This window comes from Colletotrichum godetiae (genome assembly GCF_030913485.1).
Source record: "Colletotrichum godetiae strain CBS 193.32 chromosome Unknown BDP55scaffold_40, whole genome shotgun sequence".
NCBI classification, from domain to species: Eukaryota; Fungi; Ascomycota; class Sordariomycetes; order Glomerellales; family Glomerellaceae; genus Colletotrichum; species Colletotrichum godetiae.
Genome location: NW_026851288.1, coordinates 93,997 through 111,670, shown reverse-complemented (window position 1 = coordinate 111,670; position 17,674 = coordinate 93,997). Strand labels below are relative to the sequence as shown.

The following is a 17,674-nucleotide window of genomic DNA, read 5'->3' as shown; positions in this document are numbered from 1 at the left end:
ATTGCTGTCGCGAGCCCGGCTATGAGACTGTGAAGTGCTGGAGCGCCTGCTAGACAATTCTGCTTTCGTGTAAGTTCTCAAGTCACTGATAAGCCTGAAATTTCCGTCGTCGACTTTTCTGATAGTATCTTTTCAGGCAAAAATGAGGTCTCGTGCTGCAAATGGTCTGTTTCGGGCTAGGTTGGTTCGAGTAAGAAAGAAAAGAGTCATGTCGTAGTTGCCGCAATATGAACTAGAACTTCCGTCAATCATGACTCTTGCCATACATCTACAGCTTTTCCGCCCTCGAGTTTCATTCTGATGTCGATTGCCTTCTCTACGTCCTCTCTCACGACAAAGTCGAGCCATGCTGGAATGCACCAGCCTAACACGCAACAATTGAACAAGAGATCCAAGCGAGCTGTCACATATACCCTGGCATGTGTTTTCTCTTCAGTCAAGTCTGAACCTGCTGACGAACGTAAAGGCACTAACGGGTATTCGTGAAGAACCTGTGTAAACAGCAACTTGAAGATGTCTCCCTGACTCGAAAATGTACGCTTTCCTCGGACAAACTTGATGCGGCCGGTAAGCGTTTGACCGAGCCCGGATAATGGGGTATACATGTATTCTCATCGATACGCGAAGCCCATATCCCAGGCAGCAGGTCCTGTATGCCCGTCAAAGCCGATTTTCCGCTAAAGATTGAACTCCAAACTCTATTTCGTCCCACCAAAATACGGAGGTGCCAAGGTTTCCCTACACCAGTTCATCTGGTCGGCACGTCGGGACTTTCCCGACGGAGAAGTTTACTCTATCGGAATTTTTCAGAGAAGAATTCTAGACTGGTGTCAGCGGAGCTTACTGATCGGTAGCCATTGTAGGACGGGATGATCGGTGATCCCCGAGCCAAGCGAGGTCGGTCATGAGTCGTGGTATTCGTACACGTTAGGCGTGGATGGGCCCCTGTGCGCCCATGATCTCGCCTTGTGGTCTTCCCTGCGACGAGTTTCCAGGGGCCAAGAGGTAAAACAGCAGTCAGAGGGTTGAACTTTATTGACTTTGACTGGAGAGGCCCCCTACAGTTCCTGTACCTCTTTGCACCTTACCACCTTACTTACTCGAAGCTGCTGGGCAGATTTCTCCGTAGTCATAATGCGATTCAATATAACTACTGGAAGCTGAGGCCATTTGTTTGAGACTCTTAGGGCGTATCATGGTGCACAGCCTTCCTTGCGAAGAACGTGATGCATTCTGTAGGCGGTCTGGCGTACGGCATCACTGGGCCGAACGCGAGGACTAATACTCCGCGAAACGGAAATTTTGCAATGACTCGATGCGAGTTGCGAGCTGACGCCAATGCGTGCCCCATCAAGTATGGCAGCGCAGAGGTCCATTAATAGAGCTATCCATAAGTCAGTCATAAGGTCCACCATCCATCAAAGAACCATCCCGTATAAAGGGCAACAGATCGTACCGTAGTTTCATGGTTTGCTCAGCTCTACACCCACCCAAGTCTCAACTCCATTCTCATCCCAACAAGAGTCTCTATCACCAACTACTATCGCTACAATGAAGTTCCAAGTCCTTCCTTTTGTTGCCCTCCTCGCGGCTCAAGCCTACGCGGCGTGTGGCCCCGACGAAACCGAGCTTTTCGACCTTCAGGTTACCACTGGCACAAGCCAATGTTCCAACTTTGGCTGTTTCAAGTCTTGCACTTTCCCCGACGGCAGCGGCTCATGCAACGGTTGCACTCAGTCGGTCTCTAACGATCATATTCGCCCTCTTGGTGGTAGCTACTGTTGCAAAGGACCCCTTACAGGCCAGACCAACACATGTGTTACTGGTTGCCCCGCAGGTTAGATCAGCCTCTGCTATCAGCCATGAAGAGAAATGCTAACATTGTCTGTTCTGCTAGGATCAAGAAGTTGATAGGTCCCTACGTGCGACTGGGTTACAAGTAATGGCTTCGTAGACTCGGCAAAACGAGTAAATAAGTTGGCTAGATTCCTATGCGTTTGATCAACACAGAAGATTTTCTTGAAGTCGGAGGAAGAGTAAAGCACCTAACTCGGGGCAAATGGGGGATGGAACATTGATTTATAGCGTAACGTTCACCGGGATACCATTATACCAATATACCAAAATAGTCCAAGTCAATTAGTCCGAACACATATGATTACTTACCCTGACAATATGAAGGGTTTCTGTAAGAACTGCATTCAGTGACGCTACTTCGTTGGTCGCGGTTTTCTTTCAAATTATTTACTTGCCGGCCGACACACAACCCGAATCATGCTGTGGGCTTGGTGGTTAGTATTTCGACCTGCGAAAGGCAACTTGAGGTAAGAGGAAGCAGACCCCAGAAGCAGCGTCAGGTCAGAAAACCTTCACCAGTATCCGATTCGGCCGTCTCGGCATTATTGTTACATGATATCTATCATCTAGTGTCGGATTGGAAGTCCAATTCGACCTCGAGGCAAGGGGCCAGCACAAGGGCCATTTATAGACCGTACTTAGAAGGACCGTAGTCTACCCAACTTATAATTAAAACCTCCCTTTTATACCTTTACTTCAAAGTCAATATATATTAATTTAACCTCTTTATTAACCTACGGTTCGAACGAACTACCCTATAATAGGGATATTAACATTTAGGCACCTGCAAAATGCCATCCTTTCCGTTGCGAATCCTTCATCGGTACTAACCGAACCTTGACATCGTCTGCCAAGCTGTTCATCTGCCTGAAAGTCTCCAGATTCTGGCTCCTGACGCGCAGATCCTCATCAAGGCCGTGAAATAAAAGTGCCAGTGGAGAGGACTTCCAGACTGCGCGGGCTGGCCCGTCCCTGGTCCTTCTGCGCTGGCTGCACGCGATCAACACCAGGGTTGAAAATATCCACTGCAGAGCAAGAAGCGCTATAGGGTATGCTATATAGCCCCATTGAACATAAATGCATGTTTGGGTGATAATGACACGTCCAGTAGCCACCTTAAGATCAGCAGGTACGTTCTTACCTAACTCCTCTGATGTTCCATACGGATCATTACGTATGGTAGCCGTCATTGATTCGGCCAGCCCAGCAACCAGATTGTTGACCGTGGAGATCGAAGCGTTTCCGGCTGCAAACAGCTGTTGACCCCAGACGGAACCATTTAACCATTGAAAGGAGTCGGCCTCCGGTGTCATCACTCTGCCACTCAGAAGCTCAGTCATTGTCTCCCTCATCCCCTGCCAAGAGTTTCGGTCTACAACCCAGACGCATTCTTGCGGATATGTCTTCCAGAACAGATTCTCCGAGTGGGAGATCTCGCTAGAGTTATCAAAGATCTCTTGGAAATGACCATCCTGCCGAAGGCCAACTCGAACGGAATTAATCGCCCTTTCCTCTACTTCTTTGCACTTTCGCTCAGTGCCATCAACCAAAACAGATTCCGTAAGTAATGCGAAGGCATTTTCATTTTTGGATTCACCCAAAGTTGCACGGCGTCTCTTCAGGAGTTGACCGTGACCCTCAACCTTTTCCGTGTAAACTCCATCAGTGACGGTGGCGTTGTACTTTCTGACGCAGGGGTCAATTCTACACTGAGCTGCAAATGGTTTCCTGGCCACCGATGGAACTCCAGGCCCGCAAGAATCACACTTGGAATATGTGAGTGACAAAATGTCGAAGCTGAAGATGGGAGGCGAGTTGTTATGGTATGTCTGGATGGGTGTCGGCCTCATCGTCAGAAGTGTGCCACCGTTTTCGCGCTGGAGGATCGTCTCGGATGTGTTTTTACTCCATGGAAGGGACCACATCGAGATGTTGACAGCTGGAGCCGATTTTTTGGTGAAGAACTTCAAGACAGCTTGGTCCGTTATGTCATCACAAGAGTAGCAGATTCCGAGGGATGAGAAGTAGCCGCCTCCGCCATCTTGAGTGAAAGTGCAGTTACGAGAGGTGCAGTCGAATTTGATGAGTTCTCCAGCCTTTGGAGGATCCACAAGACCTTTGTTAATAGCTTTCCGCATTTTTTGATTCAGGGTGATAGGTGCAGCATCAAGGGAGCTATCGCGACGTTGAGGATTGCCTGAATAGTTGTTCGTCCTAGGCACTTGGGCTAGACCAGAGTCTGCCGTGATATTGCAAGAGCCGAGGCTGATGGTGGCCTGAGAGAAAGCATCGATGGCGAGGGCTGCAACAGTGATGAATGCACCAAGTCCTGCCAAGTATCTGTCTGATTGTCAATAGACTGATCTCAGAAGATAATTCAAGTAGTCTCTACCCTCTTATGCTCGGCCTCAGGATGTAACTCTTCATCAATAGCAATGAGCCCCACGGCCCTCGACTCGCATTGTCAAAAAGAACGAGGTCGCCCAGCGTTTGGGATCGATCGAACCAGTTCCATTTCAGCTGTCCCAGGCCTAGACATTGTTTTAAGTTAGAACGTCCGCATGCTTCCCGTACAATGTAAGAAACTCATCAGTAAGAGGCAAAGACTAACCTTCGGCCACAGGAAGTATGAGTGCAGCTTTGAAAACGGCCGTGAAGACTGCGATCAAGGAGTTGATTGATATGAGCTTGGGCCAGTGGGGAAGAGGCTGTCCTCGGTAAATGGACAGAATAATCATTATGGCAGAGATGCACTCCAGGGCTAGAACGCTGCTGAACATCTCCACCCACCACACTGACCATATCCATTCTATGGTTAACCCGCTGTCTGGTGGTGTACTTGGATGTCTCTGATTCGCGATGTCGTTTGAGGTCATATGCTTGGAAAGCTCTTGTTCCGAGTCCGGCGAGGATACCTCTGGGACGGAGTTGAGGTGTAAAGACTGTTGATCAGAGAAGTCCAGCATGCTTGGGGCAAGGAAAGCCCTATACTCGTCGTTTGCAGACATCTTTCTGATTTCCTGGAAAGAATAGCCACATTGTTCTTCGATGGGTGTTTCGGGGCGGCGAGGAGACAGTTCTATCCGATCGAGGTGTTCTTCAGGAGAGGCATTCGGATTCCCGCGCATCGAACGCAAGCTAGGAGAATGCATGGCACTTGGAGAGAGGCCTTCGACCACCTTGCGAAAGAGAACTACACGCGAGAGCAGGTAAGGCTCGATCGAGGGAGATCAGTATGTATATGAGATGGCTACCTGCGGTGAGATATGTTCTAATACATTCGGCTGAGGCCTGAGCTGCGAGCAGATGTGGCGTTCCCCTTGCGTGTTGTAAGATATGTGATTCGCTCTTCTCACCACGCGTCAGCAGCAGATGCGGTTCCAATTGGCCATGTGTGAGACCCAAAATAGTTACGAGTTCTGGTGTAACTTCAGCAATGCAAATATCTGAGTATGAAAAATGAAATCAGGCTCTAGATTCGGCCTCAAACGCCCTACGAACGCAGTCCTGCGGCGCACATGAGCTGGAGTTTGAGACTGGGCTTACACCTTCAGCCTCTCTGTCCCACTAACATAGCAGAAATCAGCCGGGATCAGAATCATCTCTGGCGACAAGTAACTAATTCTGTCTAAGAGAAAATCGGGACATAAGGCTGGAAGCCAAGAGACTAGTAAGTCTTTATAATTGAAACAGCCACACACTACAATTGGTCATAGAACTGAACATTGAAGCCTTTACTAGAGCATCCGGGACCTCGACATGGAGATTAGCTTGCACCTGAAATAGACTAGGCCACCAGTAGAAGAGATGTCAGGTATTCAAGCGAGTGGTAGACGTACGAGGATAGCTATGTTCGACTGGGAGCCCCCCCCCCCCCCCCCCCCCCCCCCCCGTGCTAAGCAACCCAAGTCATGCATTATCCTGATGATCTGATCTTTTTGCATTTCAACTAAAGATAATACTCTGAAGGAGGTTCCAAAATAGTATCCTTGTTCCTTGACATCTCACTATGCATGAGGATCGCCTTTGTTCAGAGTGGCTAGAACTTCCTCTTCGGCTTCATATGTTCTTCACAAAAGGTAAGTCCAGAAACCAGGTAGACATTGTAAACCTACCTTGAGCCAAAAGAACAACTGCGATCACTAATAAGCTTCAGCCACTGGTTTCATGAATACATCGCCTTCTGCCTCAACAAGTTGGCATACATAATGGGTGAAGTCTCTTTGACCGAAAACCAATGTGCCACAGTTCATCCGAGTCTAGGCCAAGACTATGGGGTTGCTGGCCTAGGCCTAAGGCTACCTTGCTCCTTGACGTCAGAATCACTTCAGTCTGTATCTAAAAGATATCTAGGTAAAAGGCTCGTGAGGACACACCTAGACTCTTCTGCCTAGGCTCCTTTCGCTTCCGCACATTCCGTTAAGTATTGCAAGCGAATACGAGTGACCACAATGAGGAGGCGGCACAAGAGACAAGCTGTGATGTCCAGCCGGAAGACGAAAATGACTGCCAGAGTATGAAACTCCACTAAGTACAATGTATTTTATGCCTCGCATAGGTAGTTGATACACACCCTTTGTTCATCATGAGCATCATACTTGATCACCAGCAGAACCACGAGCAGGATGTGCATGACGAAGCGATCCCTTTTCTTATAAATATTTTCTCCTTTTATATGAGAGACATCACGAGCGCCTTGATCTTAAATTAGCATGTCACGCCTTCCTCTGTCCTCGTGGGGCTCTCTCTGCTAAAGGCAGAGGGTCCTAGATACCCAGTGGTCTAGCTATACGGCAATGATCTTGCATTGTGTTTTTTAGCTTGTACCTTACACCTGGTGCAAGGACAGTAATACTAGCAGGTGCTCAGCTATGATGGTTTCCGGCAGATCTTAGGCAACCTCAAGACCGACCCCCAAGTCACCAGAAGCGCTCGAGAAGCAGCATCGCAATTTGGACGACATTCGCGACTCATTTCAACCAAAGCAAAGTCTGAATCCCTTCAAGAGGGCGTCTATTCCTGCGTCATCACAGCCACGTAAACTGTACACAATCCGGATCGTCTATCCTCGATACTCGTACATCCCGATAACGCCAAGCAATGATATGTCATACCCTCCAGCCTCGCGGCCAATCCCAAACCACAGCTTCTTCTCCCATTCGACCAAGAACATCGAAGCTCTTCAGCTCGATCAAGAATTCCGTCTCTCATGATCCATCCCAACCATCTCATACCCGCCCTCCCCATCCCTCCCTCTCCCTCGTCCCCGTCCCCTCGAGAACCCAAGCCCATCCTCCTCGTCTCCGGCGCCGCCATTCTGCGCGGCCCCGTCACCGCTGCTCCCAGCACCGGCATTTCCGCCGCCACCGCCCCTCCACCAAACGATATTGGCCTCAACTCGCGGTATCTAGATCCCCAAACCGCCAAGGCGACACAGATACCCGAGCTGGCCGCCATGGCACCCCACCACATTGCGTTCCGTGGGATGCGGCCGGTGTATAGGCTCGTGACGACGAGGTGCACACCGTGCATTGTCAACGCGAAGTCGGGACGAGTTTCGAGCGGCCGATGAGGATGATGATTGCGACAGCCCGTTGTTGTATGTTAGCGTTGGTCTTCAACTTTCTGCCTTTCTCTCTCTTCATCCCGCGACCACAAGCTCCGGGAAACAACATCAACTAGCCCAAACACTCTGTATAAAAGACGAAAAGCGAGGGAAAAAACTCACATGCAGAAACCCCCATCAAGAACCCACAAGAAAGCCCCCAACCACCCCTGCGTCGTATCTCCCCGAACAGCCTCCCACCCAAAGACGAGATCCAGCGTGAACCCCGTTCCAGCGACAAGCGCCGAAAAGAGCATCAGCACCAACGCCCCGGCATAGTACAGTCCTTGTAGCGCCGCGATCTGCGAGGCGATGCGCAGCGGGGGCAGATCGTTGAGGGCGCCTGGCCGGGGCGGCTTGCGACGGCGGGGCATGGCGGGTTGAAGTCAACGGTTGCTTCGGAGGGTGTGTTTGCTTCGGATTTCGGGTTGATCTTAGTGGATTCCTTGGGAATTTTGATGGTATGTCAATAGGTTGTTCGAGTTGTTGTTTCGTGGTGGTCGTCGTCGGAAGGGAGAGGTTTGTCAAGGTGTTGTTCGAATCTCGCTACCGGCGAAGCATTATCGAGCTTTCCTTTGCGGTTCGCAATAAGAAACTCCCAGACCCCCCGGTTCGTAATCCCTTCTTCCTGGGGAGCAAATCTCCGCGTCGCCTATAGGCTCTGAGTCTCTATTGGCAATCAAAGGCTGGGGAGATTGCGCAAAAATTCAAACCCCGGCGACGCTTCTGGTAAAGATTGTTTCGATTTTGTACGTCAGCGTAATTCGTAGTTTGTTTCGTCCAAGCTGTCACGTTGGGGGAAGATGTGCCACAAGGGAAGCAGCGGGATGTTGACAGTTTTGGTGGCTGGAGTCAGCTGGCGCACAATCAGTTTGCGCCACACTTCCTCTCTTGCGGCGCGCCGGTGCGCCTGTGCCTGCCTAGAATCGCAACGGCAAAGCACCCGCTGCGCTAGGGACCAATAAGGCAAGGCTCACATTAGAGCTGAGCCGTGACGGAGCCACCCCGGTTGAGTAGACTATTCTATTCTAGGCCACCGCTCGATATTCTGCCGGCCCTTCAATTCGAACTTCGCGCGGTGTTGCTCGAGATCTACAGAAGTCGTCATCCAAGGATCCGGGACTTCATCTGAACCGCCACTTATTGAACACACACACCCGATCAACCCACGAACCGATAAAACCCAACTTTTCAAATCAATCAACACCCAGACTTTCGCCAACAAGCAAACATCCCATCAACCCCCCTTCCCGATCCTCCCGATATCGAAGCCTACACCCCAAGCTCCGAACCCTCCCCTCCATCGCCACAATGGGCTTCTTCTCCTCCTTCCAAACCGAAGAAGCCAAGCGCGCCGAGGAAGTCCGTACCGGCGCCGTCGCCCCGGACCGCAGCGAACGCCGCAAGTGCTGGGAAGCCCGCGACGCTTATTTTGGCTGCCTCGACCGCAATGTCATCGCCGACGCCCTCAAGGACGATGCGAAAGCCCGCAAGGCGTGTCCAGCCGAGAACCAGGTCTTTGAGCAGGATTGCGCTGCTGCTTGGGTATGTGTTGTCTTTCTTACATTTGGGGTTCCACCTCCTCCTTGTGCAGTCATTGGGTCGTGGGAGATACCTCAGGTCGTTGATGTAGCTTCTACCGGCTCAGCGGGGAAGACCATTGACCAGAGCTCTCTACCTGCTCCATGCAGCAAAAACAAGAAAGCAAGATCCCCTTGTAACTGAACAGTTCATACTTACATCCACCCCCTTCACAGGTAAAATACTTCAAACAATGGCGCGTAGCAGACCTCCAAAAGAAGCAGCGCATGGCCCAGCTCGAAGCCGAAAACGCAATCAAGATGGACGTCACCACCACTTTCGCCGACCAGCCCTCAGCCCCTTCCAAGGGATCAACGCCGACAAAGATTGATTTGCAAGATATGCTCGCCTCGAGGAGGCAGTAAGGCTGTACGCCCAGGGGAAGGAAGCAAAGAATATGTTCAAGACGAACGAACCAACCATCCCCTTTCTCCCATCGGATTTGCGGGATATGGTGGGATGGTTTCCCTCCAGCAAAGATGTCTGAAAAAAGGCGAACCGTCGGCGGCTGTATATGGCCCCCTTTGATACCAGAATAACTCCCTTTTCTCCAGCTACCACTAGCTGGTGTACAACATTACGTTTTTAGATACTCCTCTCCTTGGGGGCCGGCGGTATTTAAAATAACGTCTGTAGAATAATGTAAACCACAATGGCAAACAACCTCTCATCTATCCGCTATCACTCAGGCTTAACCCTAGCTTTAGTCGCATTGCTGAGGAGTTGACTGGCCGAGGCACATCACAATAAACAACTTGACTTCAACATAGTTTAGAACCGACTCTTCTATTTGTGCTACCTAGACGCACCCAACCCCATATTATGGGAGGAGAAAGCACCCTCTGAATATCGCTATAAAGTTTTCCACCAATTCCATCCATCCCGACTCCTATTCTTTTTTCTCCCTTTGCCTATGAATCCCAGCAGGGGTATGATCATCACCGGGGGAAAACAATGATTTTTTACGTGATGACCTTTATGTATGAGAGACTTTCTGTATGGGCGGAAAAAAAAAAAAACAAAAAAGGAGGTTTGATAAGAAACCGAGGAAAAAGGTGGGAGAGGAAAAAAAAAGTTTGAATAAAAAAAAAAGAAGAAGCATGCTCAATGCAATGGTGGTATCATCCATGAGAGAAAACACTAGTAAAAAACTCTGTGGTCGTCTCGGCTCTCTGTTGCCTCGGTCGCTGTGAGACCTCGTTGAACGAGCTTGCAGAATTTGTCATTGACCCCGTTGATGCAATTGTTGATTTGTCGACCCCTTTCCCTCTCTGCTGCTGCTGCTGCAGCTTCATCCACCGTTATCTTCCCGTCGCGTGCCCTCCCTACATCGCCACTGCTCCCACTCGTACTCCTAACAACACGAATTCGTCTGCTGTTGTTCCGCAAGAGGCGGCTTGCGCCCTAAGCAAGGCCCATGCGGAAGCTGCTCTGCCCGCCCGCCTCCTTTGGTAGTGGGGGCAAGGCCTTGTCGAGCGAGTCTTACTAAGGCGAGGCTTGATATTAAGAGAGTCTTCTCTGCTCATCGTGGAACCGTTCCCGTTCGGCAGCGCCCCGTAGCCGCTGTCTTGGCTTTCGGGCTTCAGATGATGGCCTTTCGGCGGCGTCGGCGGCGCGTAATCCCTGAGTCCGGCGAATCTACTCTCCATACCAGGCTTGGCTGGTGTAGCCGGTCGATAGTCATCCCCATCCCGACTCGCTGCCCCGTCTCTGCTTCTGCCCCTAGGGACGAAGCCTCTCCTGCCTCTTCGACTACAGGCAAGATAGGAGCCCCTTGGCCACCCGATTCTCGTCGTTCATTCATCTTTGTAGTCGATAGAACGACGTCCGGGACGTTGAGCTCGGAGGCGCCGTGTCTCTCGGACCCTTCGGGCATCTTGTTGGGCTCGCTCGACGGTCTCGCGTGCTTCGGGTGACATTGGAGCGCTAGGCGGGGTTGGCGGAGGCCGGTAGTCGGGCATCGGGGGAATATTGTTCGTCCCCGACCGCCGGCGCATACTCGAACTCCAACTAGCAACGCGCTGTCTCTCCGCAGCCGCGGCGGCCTCGATCTGCTCCTGGTCCTTCCGAATCTTCTCCTTAATCGCCTCTTCGGGGACATTGTTATACCCTCGACGAAGTTGTAGAATCGGTCGCCATACTGTTCAGGGGGCAGAGCGGAAATCTTGGTCTTGTCGCTTGTCAATCCCTTCCAGAAGTGCTCAATCTTTTTGATCATTCCGTACTATGCAAAAGTTAGCAGTGAAACAGCGAGCAAGGGCATGAGTCTTACGTGAGTCAGGCAGTCAATGACACCCAGGTAGTAGATCTCGTCGGCTGGAGAGTTATCCTCGTGGGTCGCCTGGAATCCACCATCATCCTGGTTGAAGATGTATCCCGACTGCTGTGTCCCTCATCAAGCTCATCTGGCATTTGAGCTGCAGTCTGGCCCATGGGCACTGGCCGCTCGTGCCTGATCATGTTGCGCAGCTCCCGTGCCTTACGAGCATTCTCCAGTTTGGAAGGTGTTCGCAACAGAACTGATGGCGGCTCGCCATCTTCTTGCTCGCCGCCGGGGTTGAAGACCTGAAGCGTCTTTCCACGAAGATTTTCCTCGTTTCCGCGCTGCAAATCGTGGATACCAATCAACAAAGAGTAGTCCATGATTTTGAGCTTCTTCATCAAGACCACATCCTTTTGCAGCTGCTCCAGGAAAAGCTTCTTTTTCTGGATGCCTAGCTCGAGGTTTCGTTGTCTGCGCATCCAGTTGAGGTCCTTCAGCGTCGCCCGAGGGTTCTTGTCCAGGTCGTCTTCCTTATAGTCGCGGCCAATCGTAGATCCCTTCAAGTCGAAAGTTGTGTGGATGTCCCGGTGGGAGGGAAGAGGTTGTTCATCACTACGAAGTGAATCTTCTTTCCGTAGGGCATCTTGACTCGGTGAAGACCGTAGAATTGAGAGAGCAGCGTATTTGGGTTTTCGGTGACGTGGTGGTAGTAGTCCTTGAGGACCTTGCGGAGGAACTTGTGCTCGGCGTGATGAATGGTCTTGATGATGTACTTGTAGTCTCTGGAGAAGTAGAAGAAGCTACCACTCTTTCCAGGAGAACCCAGTTCAGACAGAATATACTTGCCCGTCAGAGACATGAGGTAGTCTGCGGGATCCAAGCGAAACAGGCCGCGTAAATGTCGAAAGACCCAAGGCGCATAATCCTTAAATTTGAAATCGTACTTCGCCGAGGGCACCAACTCGTTTCCGGCACTGAAGAAATTAGTAAACTTGCAAAGCACGTGGGTTACGCGGGACTTGACGTACATGTCAAAAGTCGACTTCTGCTTCGCCTCAAAGTCGGCATCCGTAAGGGGCCGGTCGAGCTTCGCGTTCGTGCGGGACACGGAAACACGGATGCCTGTCAACATGTTATAGGCGGTGACCCAGTTGGTGTGATGTTCGTCGACCTTTGTGCCGACCAAGACTCTATCGTCATCCTCCTCTTCCTTTCTCTTCCTCTTGCTCGCCCGCTTTTGTCGATAATGCTCGGCCCAACGCAGGGCTTCTTCGTCGGGTACCACCTCGTCACGCGGTACATCGGATTGCATGGAGCGGGTATCTCTCCGCACCAGATTAAGGGACGCCCTACGCACTCTTTGCGTGGTGCTTGTGGGAGAGAAGCGACCGCTGGAGAAGCCCGTGTCGGAGCCATCCTTGGAGGCGCGGTTGGATTGGGTACCTGGGACTTCGAGCGTATGCCGATGCTTGAGTCCGCCGTTGGGCGGTTGCAGCCCCGTTGATGTTGATCCGTTGGGGGTAGCGCCACCAGATTGATAAAGCGGTGGAGAAGAGAAGCGTTGCGGTGATGCCGGTTGGTTATTGGCGATGGGATCTGGGGACAGCGACGCGTTGCTGGCTGCTGGCACAGGCGTTGTGTGGCCGTTGGCAAGTTTACCTTGGGAGGGTATTGCTGGAGGTGCATAATTGGGACTGCTGGTCCCGTTTGTTTTTATAGCATGATCGATGGATCCGGCCGCTGGCGATCCAATTGAAGGCGGCGTGAGATAGTTATCCGTCGGACTCGATTGCTCCGTATCGGAAGATGGCTTCTTGATAATAGTAATGGGGGGCGGCGGAGCTGTCCGGTCGGGCATGGTAACGGTGTGTCCATTTTGTAGAGGGTGCTTTTGATTCTTGTAATCGTTGTACTGGTCGTGGTGATGAGAGTCGTGGTCGTGATAATCAAAGTCTGGGCCTCCTCCGGCCCCTGCCGAGCCGTTGGGCAGCGAGCTCATGCTAGTCGGCCTCGTCCCATTCATCTGAGTGGGGATGGAATCAGAGACGTCCGAGGCGTGGGTTGATGAGGTTGAGCTTTCGTCGAAGCTATCATGGAGATTGTTTGAGCGCGATGGGCGAAGGGGTAAAGTATGGGAGAGCCCGTCAATTGGGTGCTTGTGGCCAGACAGATCTAGCGTGTTGTTTGGGTCGAGATCCAGAAAGTCGGAATTTGGCGAGTAGACGGGGGCGTTCTCGCGGGTGAGATAGGTGGGCATGGTCGGTCGGCCGGGGTTCGAGACGTCGGGAGGCTGGACGTAGCTGGATGTGGGAGTGGATGTGACGGGGGGTGTTGACGGCTACTGCTACTATTCTGAGCGATGTCGTTATTTTGTCTCTGGTTTCTCCCGGTTACTCGTGGGGGCTATCAGCGGCAGGATGGCGATTTTATCGAGTCCTTGGATTGTGGTTTGTTGGATTGAAAGAAAGGGAAACAGAACAGCAGGCCTAGCAAACCCTCAACACATTGTTTTCCGATGAAAGAAAAAACAACGCAAAAGTCGAATCAATGCGGCCGTCGTTCGTATGGATCGTCGAGGTTTGGGGGTATCGTACTTTCGCTAGGCGTGCAATTGACGGGGGGTGACGGTGTCGCTATCGATGGCGAGGATCGACGAGTAGCAGAAGGAGAAATCGGAAATTAGGGACGGTGTGTCGTTCCTGACTATGTCGTCAACGTCGTCGGGCTCGTCTTTGTCGGGATGGAGGACTGAACGAAGAGAACGGAGGAAGCGTCGGCGAAGACGTGAAGGGTTGCGAGTCGAGACGAAGACAGAGACAGAGATGGAAGGGAATAAATCAATGGCTCGGGCATGTCTCGACGGCGGCGCAGCGCATGGTATGACGAGGTGGGTGGTTGAGGCCGGTTGGTTGAAGAGAGGGAGTGGGAAGGAAAGCCGGGGACGAGAGGTTTTGACGATGAGAGAGACTCAGGTTAGAGAGAGCGCGCAAGGTTACGGGTCCACGTCGGTGGAAGAGACGACCTGCAGGGCATCTTCGTTAAGGTACCAGTACGAACCTACGGGTCACAGTGATGTGGGCAGGGCCTCATCAGCCGGAAGGGAGACGCTGGAGACACTGGACCTCAGGAACAGGCGGCCCGGTCCACTAAAAGAATGCCACCAGGCCCCTGCCAGTACCACTGATCGCGATACAGAACCACTGAGAGGCGCCGGAAGCCAGACGTGGACAGGACATGTTCATGGGCTTCAATCGTAGTGGACTGACAGTCCTTCCACAGGTACGTACTCCAAGGTTTACCACCTCACCTCAAATTCACCTGAAAGCAGGATGTTCAGCAGAGGGGCGGGAGACGCTGGCAGTGCCGCAATACCTTAGCAGAGAATAAAAGTGGGAGGCGGGTGCAACAGGAGGTCCACGGTACGTACTCTTCCATGGTCTCCACTATTCGGCTGGATGTTTGCCCAGTCGTCCACCTCCCGCGCCTTACCTAAGCTGCTTGGGGAATGCCACCTAAGGCTGCAAAGCCAGGTTCCTGAATGAGGGAGGAGAAGGGACTTTGTGGATATGTATCCCTCCACCAGAATCTGCTCGGAGAGATACTTGTGGATCCACCACTCCAAATGAAGAAGCAAGTCCGCACCTCTGAGTGGCCGACGGTGGGGCTCCCGTGGTGGGTTCCACAGCCAAATGAGGCTTGGCCGCTCACCGGCCTCTGGGTCCTGTTGCCGGGGCTCGAAATGAGCCGGCGACCTCTCGCTTTTTGTTCTCGACTTCTCTGTTTCTGTTCTTCTCTTTCCAAGAGCCACGAGCCTTTCAGAGTTCACTGTCCCGCCGAGTTACACCAAAATCGAAGCTAGGCGCACTTAGGTAATCGTCCATCGCCAGTGTTTCCCGTGCCCCCGTCTCGCTCTCGCCGAGACGGTCACTGTTCACTGGTCAGAACCACATAGAGACTACAGCATGTCCCGCCGCCCAGCCCAGGCCCAAGACGTGCTTGACGCCGTGTTTCCGGCCAACTGGGTCAGATTCGACCACCAAGCCACGGCATCCAATTTCGACTTGTCAAGGGCCGTAGAACACGTCTCGAAGGGGGAGGAGTCTACTACGTAGAGGAGCTCCGAACATGCCAGCAGTCGCTGATAGCCGTCGATACATCTCCTCAAGTTCATGAATGATGAGGCATCAAAATCATGGGACACGAGACCCCACGGTCCTTGCATACACGTACATAAGCGGTCCCCTTTCCCACTCCCTCATATCCGTACTATTCATAGCACCGCTGCTCTCCATCCCACAACCTCCTCCGTGGATACGTGGATATGCACACCGGTAGGTAGCATCGGATCGTCGACTGAGCCTCAGTATGCGTGCAGCTCCTTAATCGACCTGCCATCACATCAGCCCTTGGAAGATGGAACTCCTGAGTCCTCATCTTCCCATCTTTCCTTACGGATATCCCATCACTTCATCATCCTATCTCGTCATTGCCAAAGTTACGTCTCTGCACTGATCCACCGTGTGTCTCACAATCACACTCCCATTGTGTTCCTGCATATCCCTATGCCGCCACGAAATCAGACATGCATTCGATAGCACTTCGCTAGATATTGATATTGTGCTCAAATGGCGGATTACCGACTACACGTCTCATCTCCTCGCCTCGCCCCTTACTGTGTACGGAGTACACGATCCCGTCCCTCTACCCAATCTATCCAACTCATTCCGACATCTCAGGAGTCAGGGGCCAACTTCACCGAAGCAAAGGGAGCCGCAATGGATCAAAGGGCCCTGGGCAATGGTACGCGTGACATGTTGCATACAGATACACTTGTCCAGAACCGTTCTGTTCCCCCCGTCAACACCTTAATATCAACGTCCTGCCACTCTGCATGCATTACCGCCCCATTGGCGGGCCCCCCTTCCCCTCTCCTTCGTATAGGTAAGAGCAACAGATTGCAGAACGGACACCCCCCTGCGCAGCTGGAAGACCCTCGTTATCTTCCTGCAGAGCGGGGTGCACCACCAGAATGTTGGATTGCATCCTCATCTCTCCCCTGGTCAGCCCCCTTTGATTGTCTCTGTTTGTCGCAAAGCTACGGATCCTATGGGGGTTCTGTTCCCGAATAGACAACGTGACGAACAAGAAGATGGAAATTATGGGAATGGAGTCGGCATTCGTCTTCGGTGCTCACATCTATCGGAATAGTAGACTTACTCGAGCACACACAAAGACACCTTTTCCTCCGTGACACAGCTTCACAGCAACGAGAGAGGCTCGAAATACGCAACCTGTACTCCGTACACTCATAGATACCGATACTGACTCCGGTCTGGCCTGGCCTTCATTCGTTCTCTAGTATTGTTCACCTCATCGCTAGTGCCGCGGGGCACGGGAATCCAAAGAACCCCGGGCCCGATCGCCGTCAGCAGTTAATCGGGGCTCTTCATATTCGCATGTCTACTACGGAATAGCTATCCGTTACATGTGCCTGTTTCCTAAATGCCCACTGTCGTCCTGAACACAGATGTTGCGTTGCTAACTCTAGGGCTGATCTAAGCACACTTCAGGGGCAGCTAATGTTATCCATGGGAGACAGGACCGGCGAGTGCCCAATCACGCATGGATCCGAAGGGGGATACACAACCTGCGCCCCCATCCAAGTTGGTTCCAAATCAGTTCTGGTCATCCGCGGCAGCTACCGCATCCCGAGGGTCGCGCCGGGCAATGACTAGACCAGATATTCGTACAGATCCGGATAGAGCAACTCATCTTTACGGATATCGGAAGCATTATTGAAATGGTATCATTCGGGGAGGTTTCCCTCCAAGCAGCAGGATGTTGCCGAGCCCACGAGCCGTAGTCACCGCCAGTGTTTTAAGGGTGCCATTCTCAATCTCATCCAACTGAGCCAGGTCTTACCGCCGCGGATCCCCAAAAGACGGGTAGAACATTGCGTATGCCCAAAAGAATGCCAACTCATCAGGCGCCCAAAGATCGTCCAAAGTCACATCACGCACCACAAATCACACAACACACATCACACTCGCACCACACGCCCCCAAAACCTGACCGCCAATCCTCCAAGTTGCTGATGATGAGTCCCCTCCCCCGGGGGGATTCGGGAAAGGTGAAAGGCACACACTCACACTCACTCACACACCGTCTGATGAGCAGCTAGCCAGCGTGCCAGCCCAAAACCTGTCGATCCTTTATACAGACCAACAGACCAACCATGACGTCGTGCCAGTTCTGACCGTTACAACCACACTAAGAATGCAAAGTCCCTGATTTTCCCTGGATCGCCAGAACGTGGATGGTCCTCTGGGACCGCCAAACATGCAATGACCTCACGGCTCACCTGCCCA

General features: G+C 52.0%; 5 protein-coding genes across 5 annotated transcripts; 2 read left to right on the top strand and 3 right to left on the bottom strand.

The window, feature by feature from the left end:
• The first annotated feature begins 1,501 nt into the window (after positions 1-1,501).
• BDP55DRAFT_272612 (uncharacterized protein) lies at positions 1,502-2,090 on the top strand. Its single transcript, XM_060566426.1, has 2 exons — positions 1,502-1,837; positions 1,898-2,090. The coding sequence occupies exons 1-2, from the start codon at positions 1,552-1,554 to the stop codon at positions 1,909-1,911; spliced, it is 300 nt and encodes a 99-aa protein (XP_060426157.1). The 5' UTR covers positions 1,502-1,551; the 3' UTR covers positions 1,912-2,090.
• Positions 2,091-2,633: 543 nt separating this feature from the next.
• Positions 2,634-5,105, bottom strand: BDP55DRAFT_771132 (uncharacterized protein; the record flags this gene model as incomplete). The annotated part of the gene is made up of 3 exons (XM_060581105.1): positions 4,469-5,105; positions 4,250-4,388; positions 2,634-4,197 (listed from the first exon to the last, which is right to left on the bottom strand). Exons 1-3 carry the CDS (start codon positions 5,007-5,009, stop codon positions 2,634-2,636), a joined length of 2,244 nt encoding a protein of 747 aa, XP_060426156.1. The 5' UTR covers positions 5,010-5,105.
• A 1,943-nt stretch (positions 5,106-7,048) lies between these two features.
• BDP55DRAFT_696279 (integral membrane protein S linking to the trans Golgi network-domain-containing protein) lies at positions 7,049-7,836 on the bottom strand (the record flags this gene model as incomplete). Its single annotated transcript, XM_060577564.1, has 3 exons — positions 7,049-7,174; positions 7,225-7,360; positions 7,586-7,836. The coding sequence occupies 3 exons, from the start codon at positions 7,834-7,836 to the stop codon at positions 7,049-7,051; spliced, it is 513 nt and encodes a 170-aa protein (XP_060426155.1).
• A 705-nt stretch (positions 7,837-8,541) lies between these two features.
• Positions 8,542-9,811, top strand: BDP55DRAFT_673754 (cytochrome oxidase c subunit VIb-domain-containing protein). Its single transcript, XM_060575622.1, has 2 exons — positions 8,542-9,007; positions 9,220-9,811. The coding sequence occupies exons 1-2, from the start codon at positions 8,774-8,776 to the stop codon at positions 9,406-9,408; spliced, it is 423 nt and encodes a 140-aa protein (XP_060426154.1). The 5' UTR covers positions 8,542-8,773; the 3' UTR covers positions 9,409-9,811.
• A 557-nt stretch (positions 9,812-10,368) lies between these two features.
• Positions 10,369-13,563, bottom strand: BDP55DRAFT_696277 (phosphatidylinositol-4-phosphate 5-kinase; the record flags this gene model as incomplete). The annotated part of the gene is made up of 6 exons (XM_060577563.1): positions 10,369-10,753; positions 10,774-11,267; positions 11,316-11,426; positions 11,483-11,863; positions 11,920-12,280; positions 12,335-13,563. 6 exons carry the CDS (start codon positions 13,561-13,563, stop codon positions 10,369-10,371), a joined length of 2,961 nt encoding a protein of 986 aa, XP_060426153.1.
• Between the last annotated feature and the right edge of the window lie 4,111 nt (positions 13,564-17,674).

Coding starts and splice junctions, on each gene's coding strand:
- BDP55DRAFT_272612 (XM_060566426.1), top strand. CDS start 1,552: ATGAAGTTCCAAGTCCTTCCTTTTGTTGCCCTCCTCGCGGCTCAAGCC.
- BDP55DRAFT_673754 (XM_060575622.1), top strand. CDS start 8,774: ATGGGCTTCTTCTCCTCCTTCCAAACCGAAGAAGCCAAGCGCGCCGAG. Junction 9,008..9,219: donor AGGATTGCGCTGCTGCTTGG/GTATGTGTTGTC, acceptor CCCCCTTCACAG/GTAAAATACTTCAAACAATG.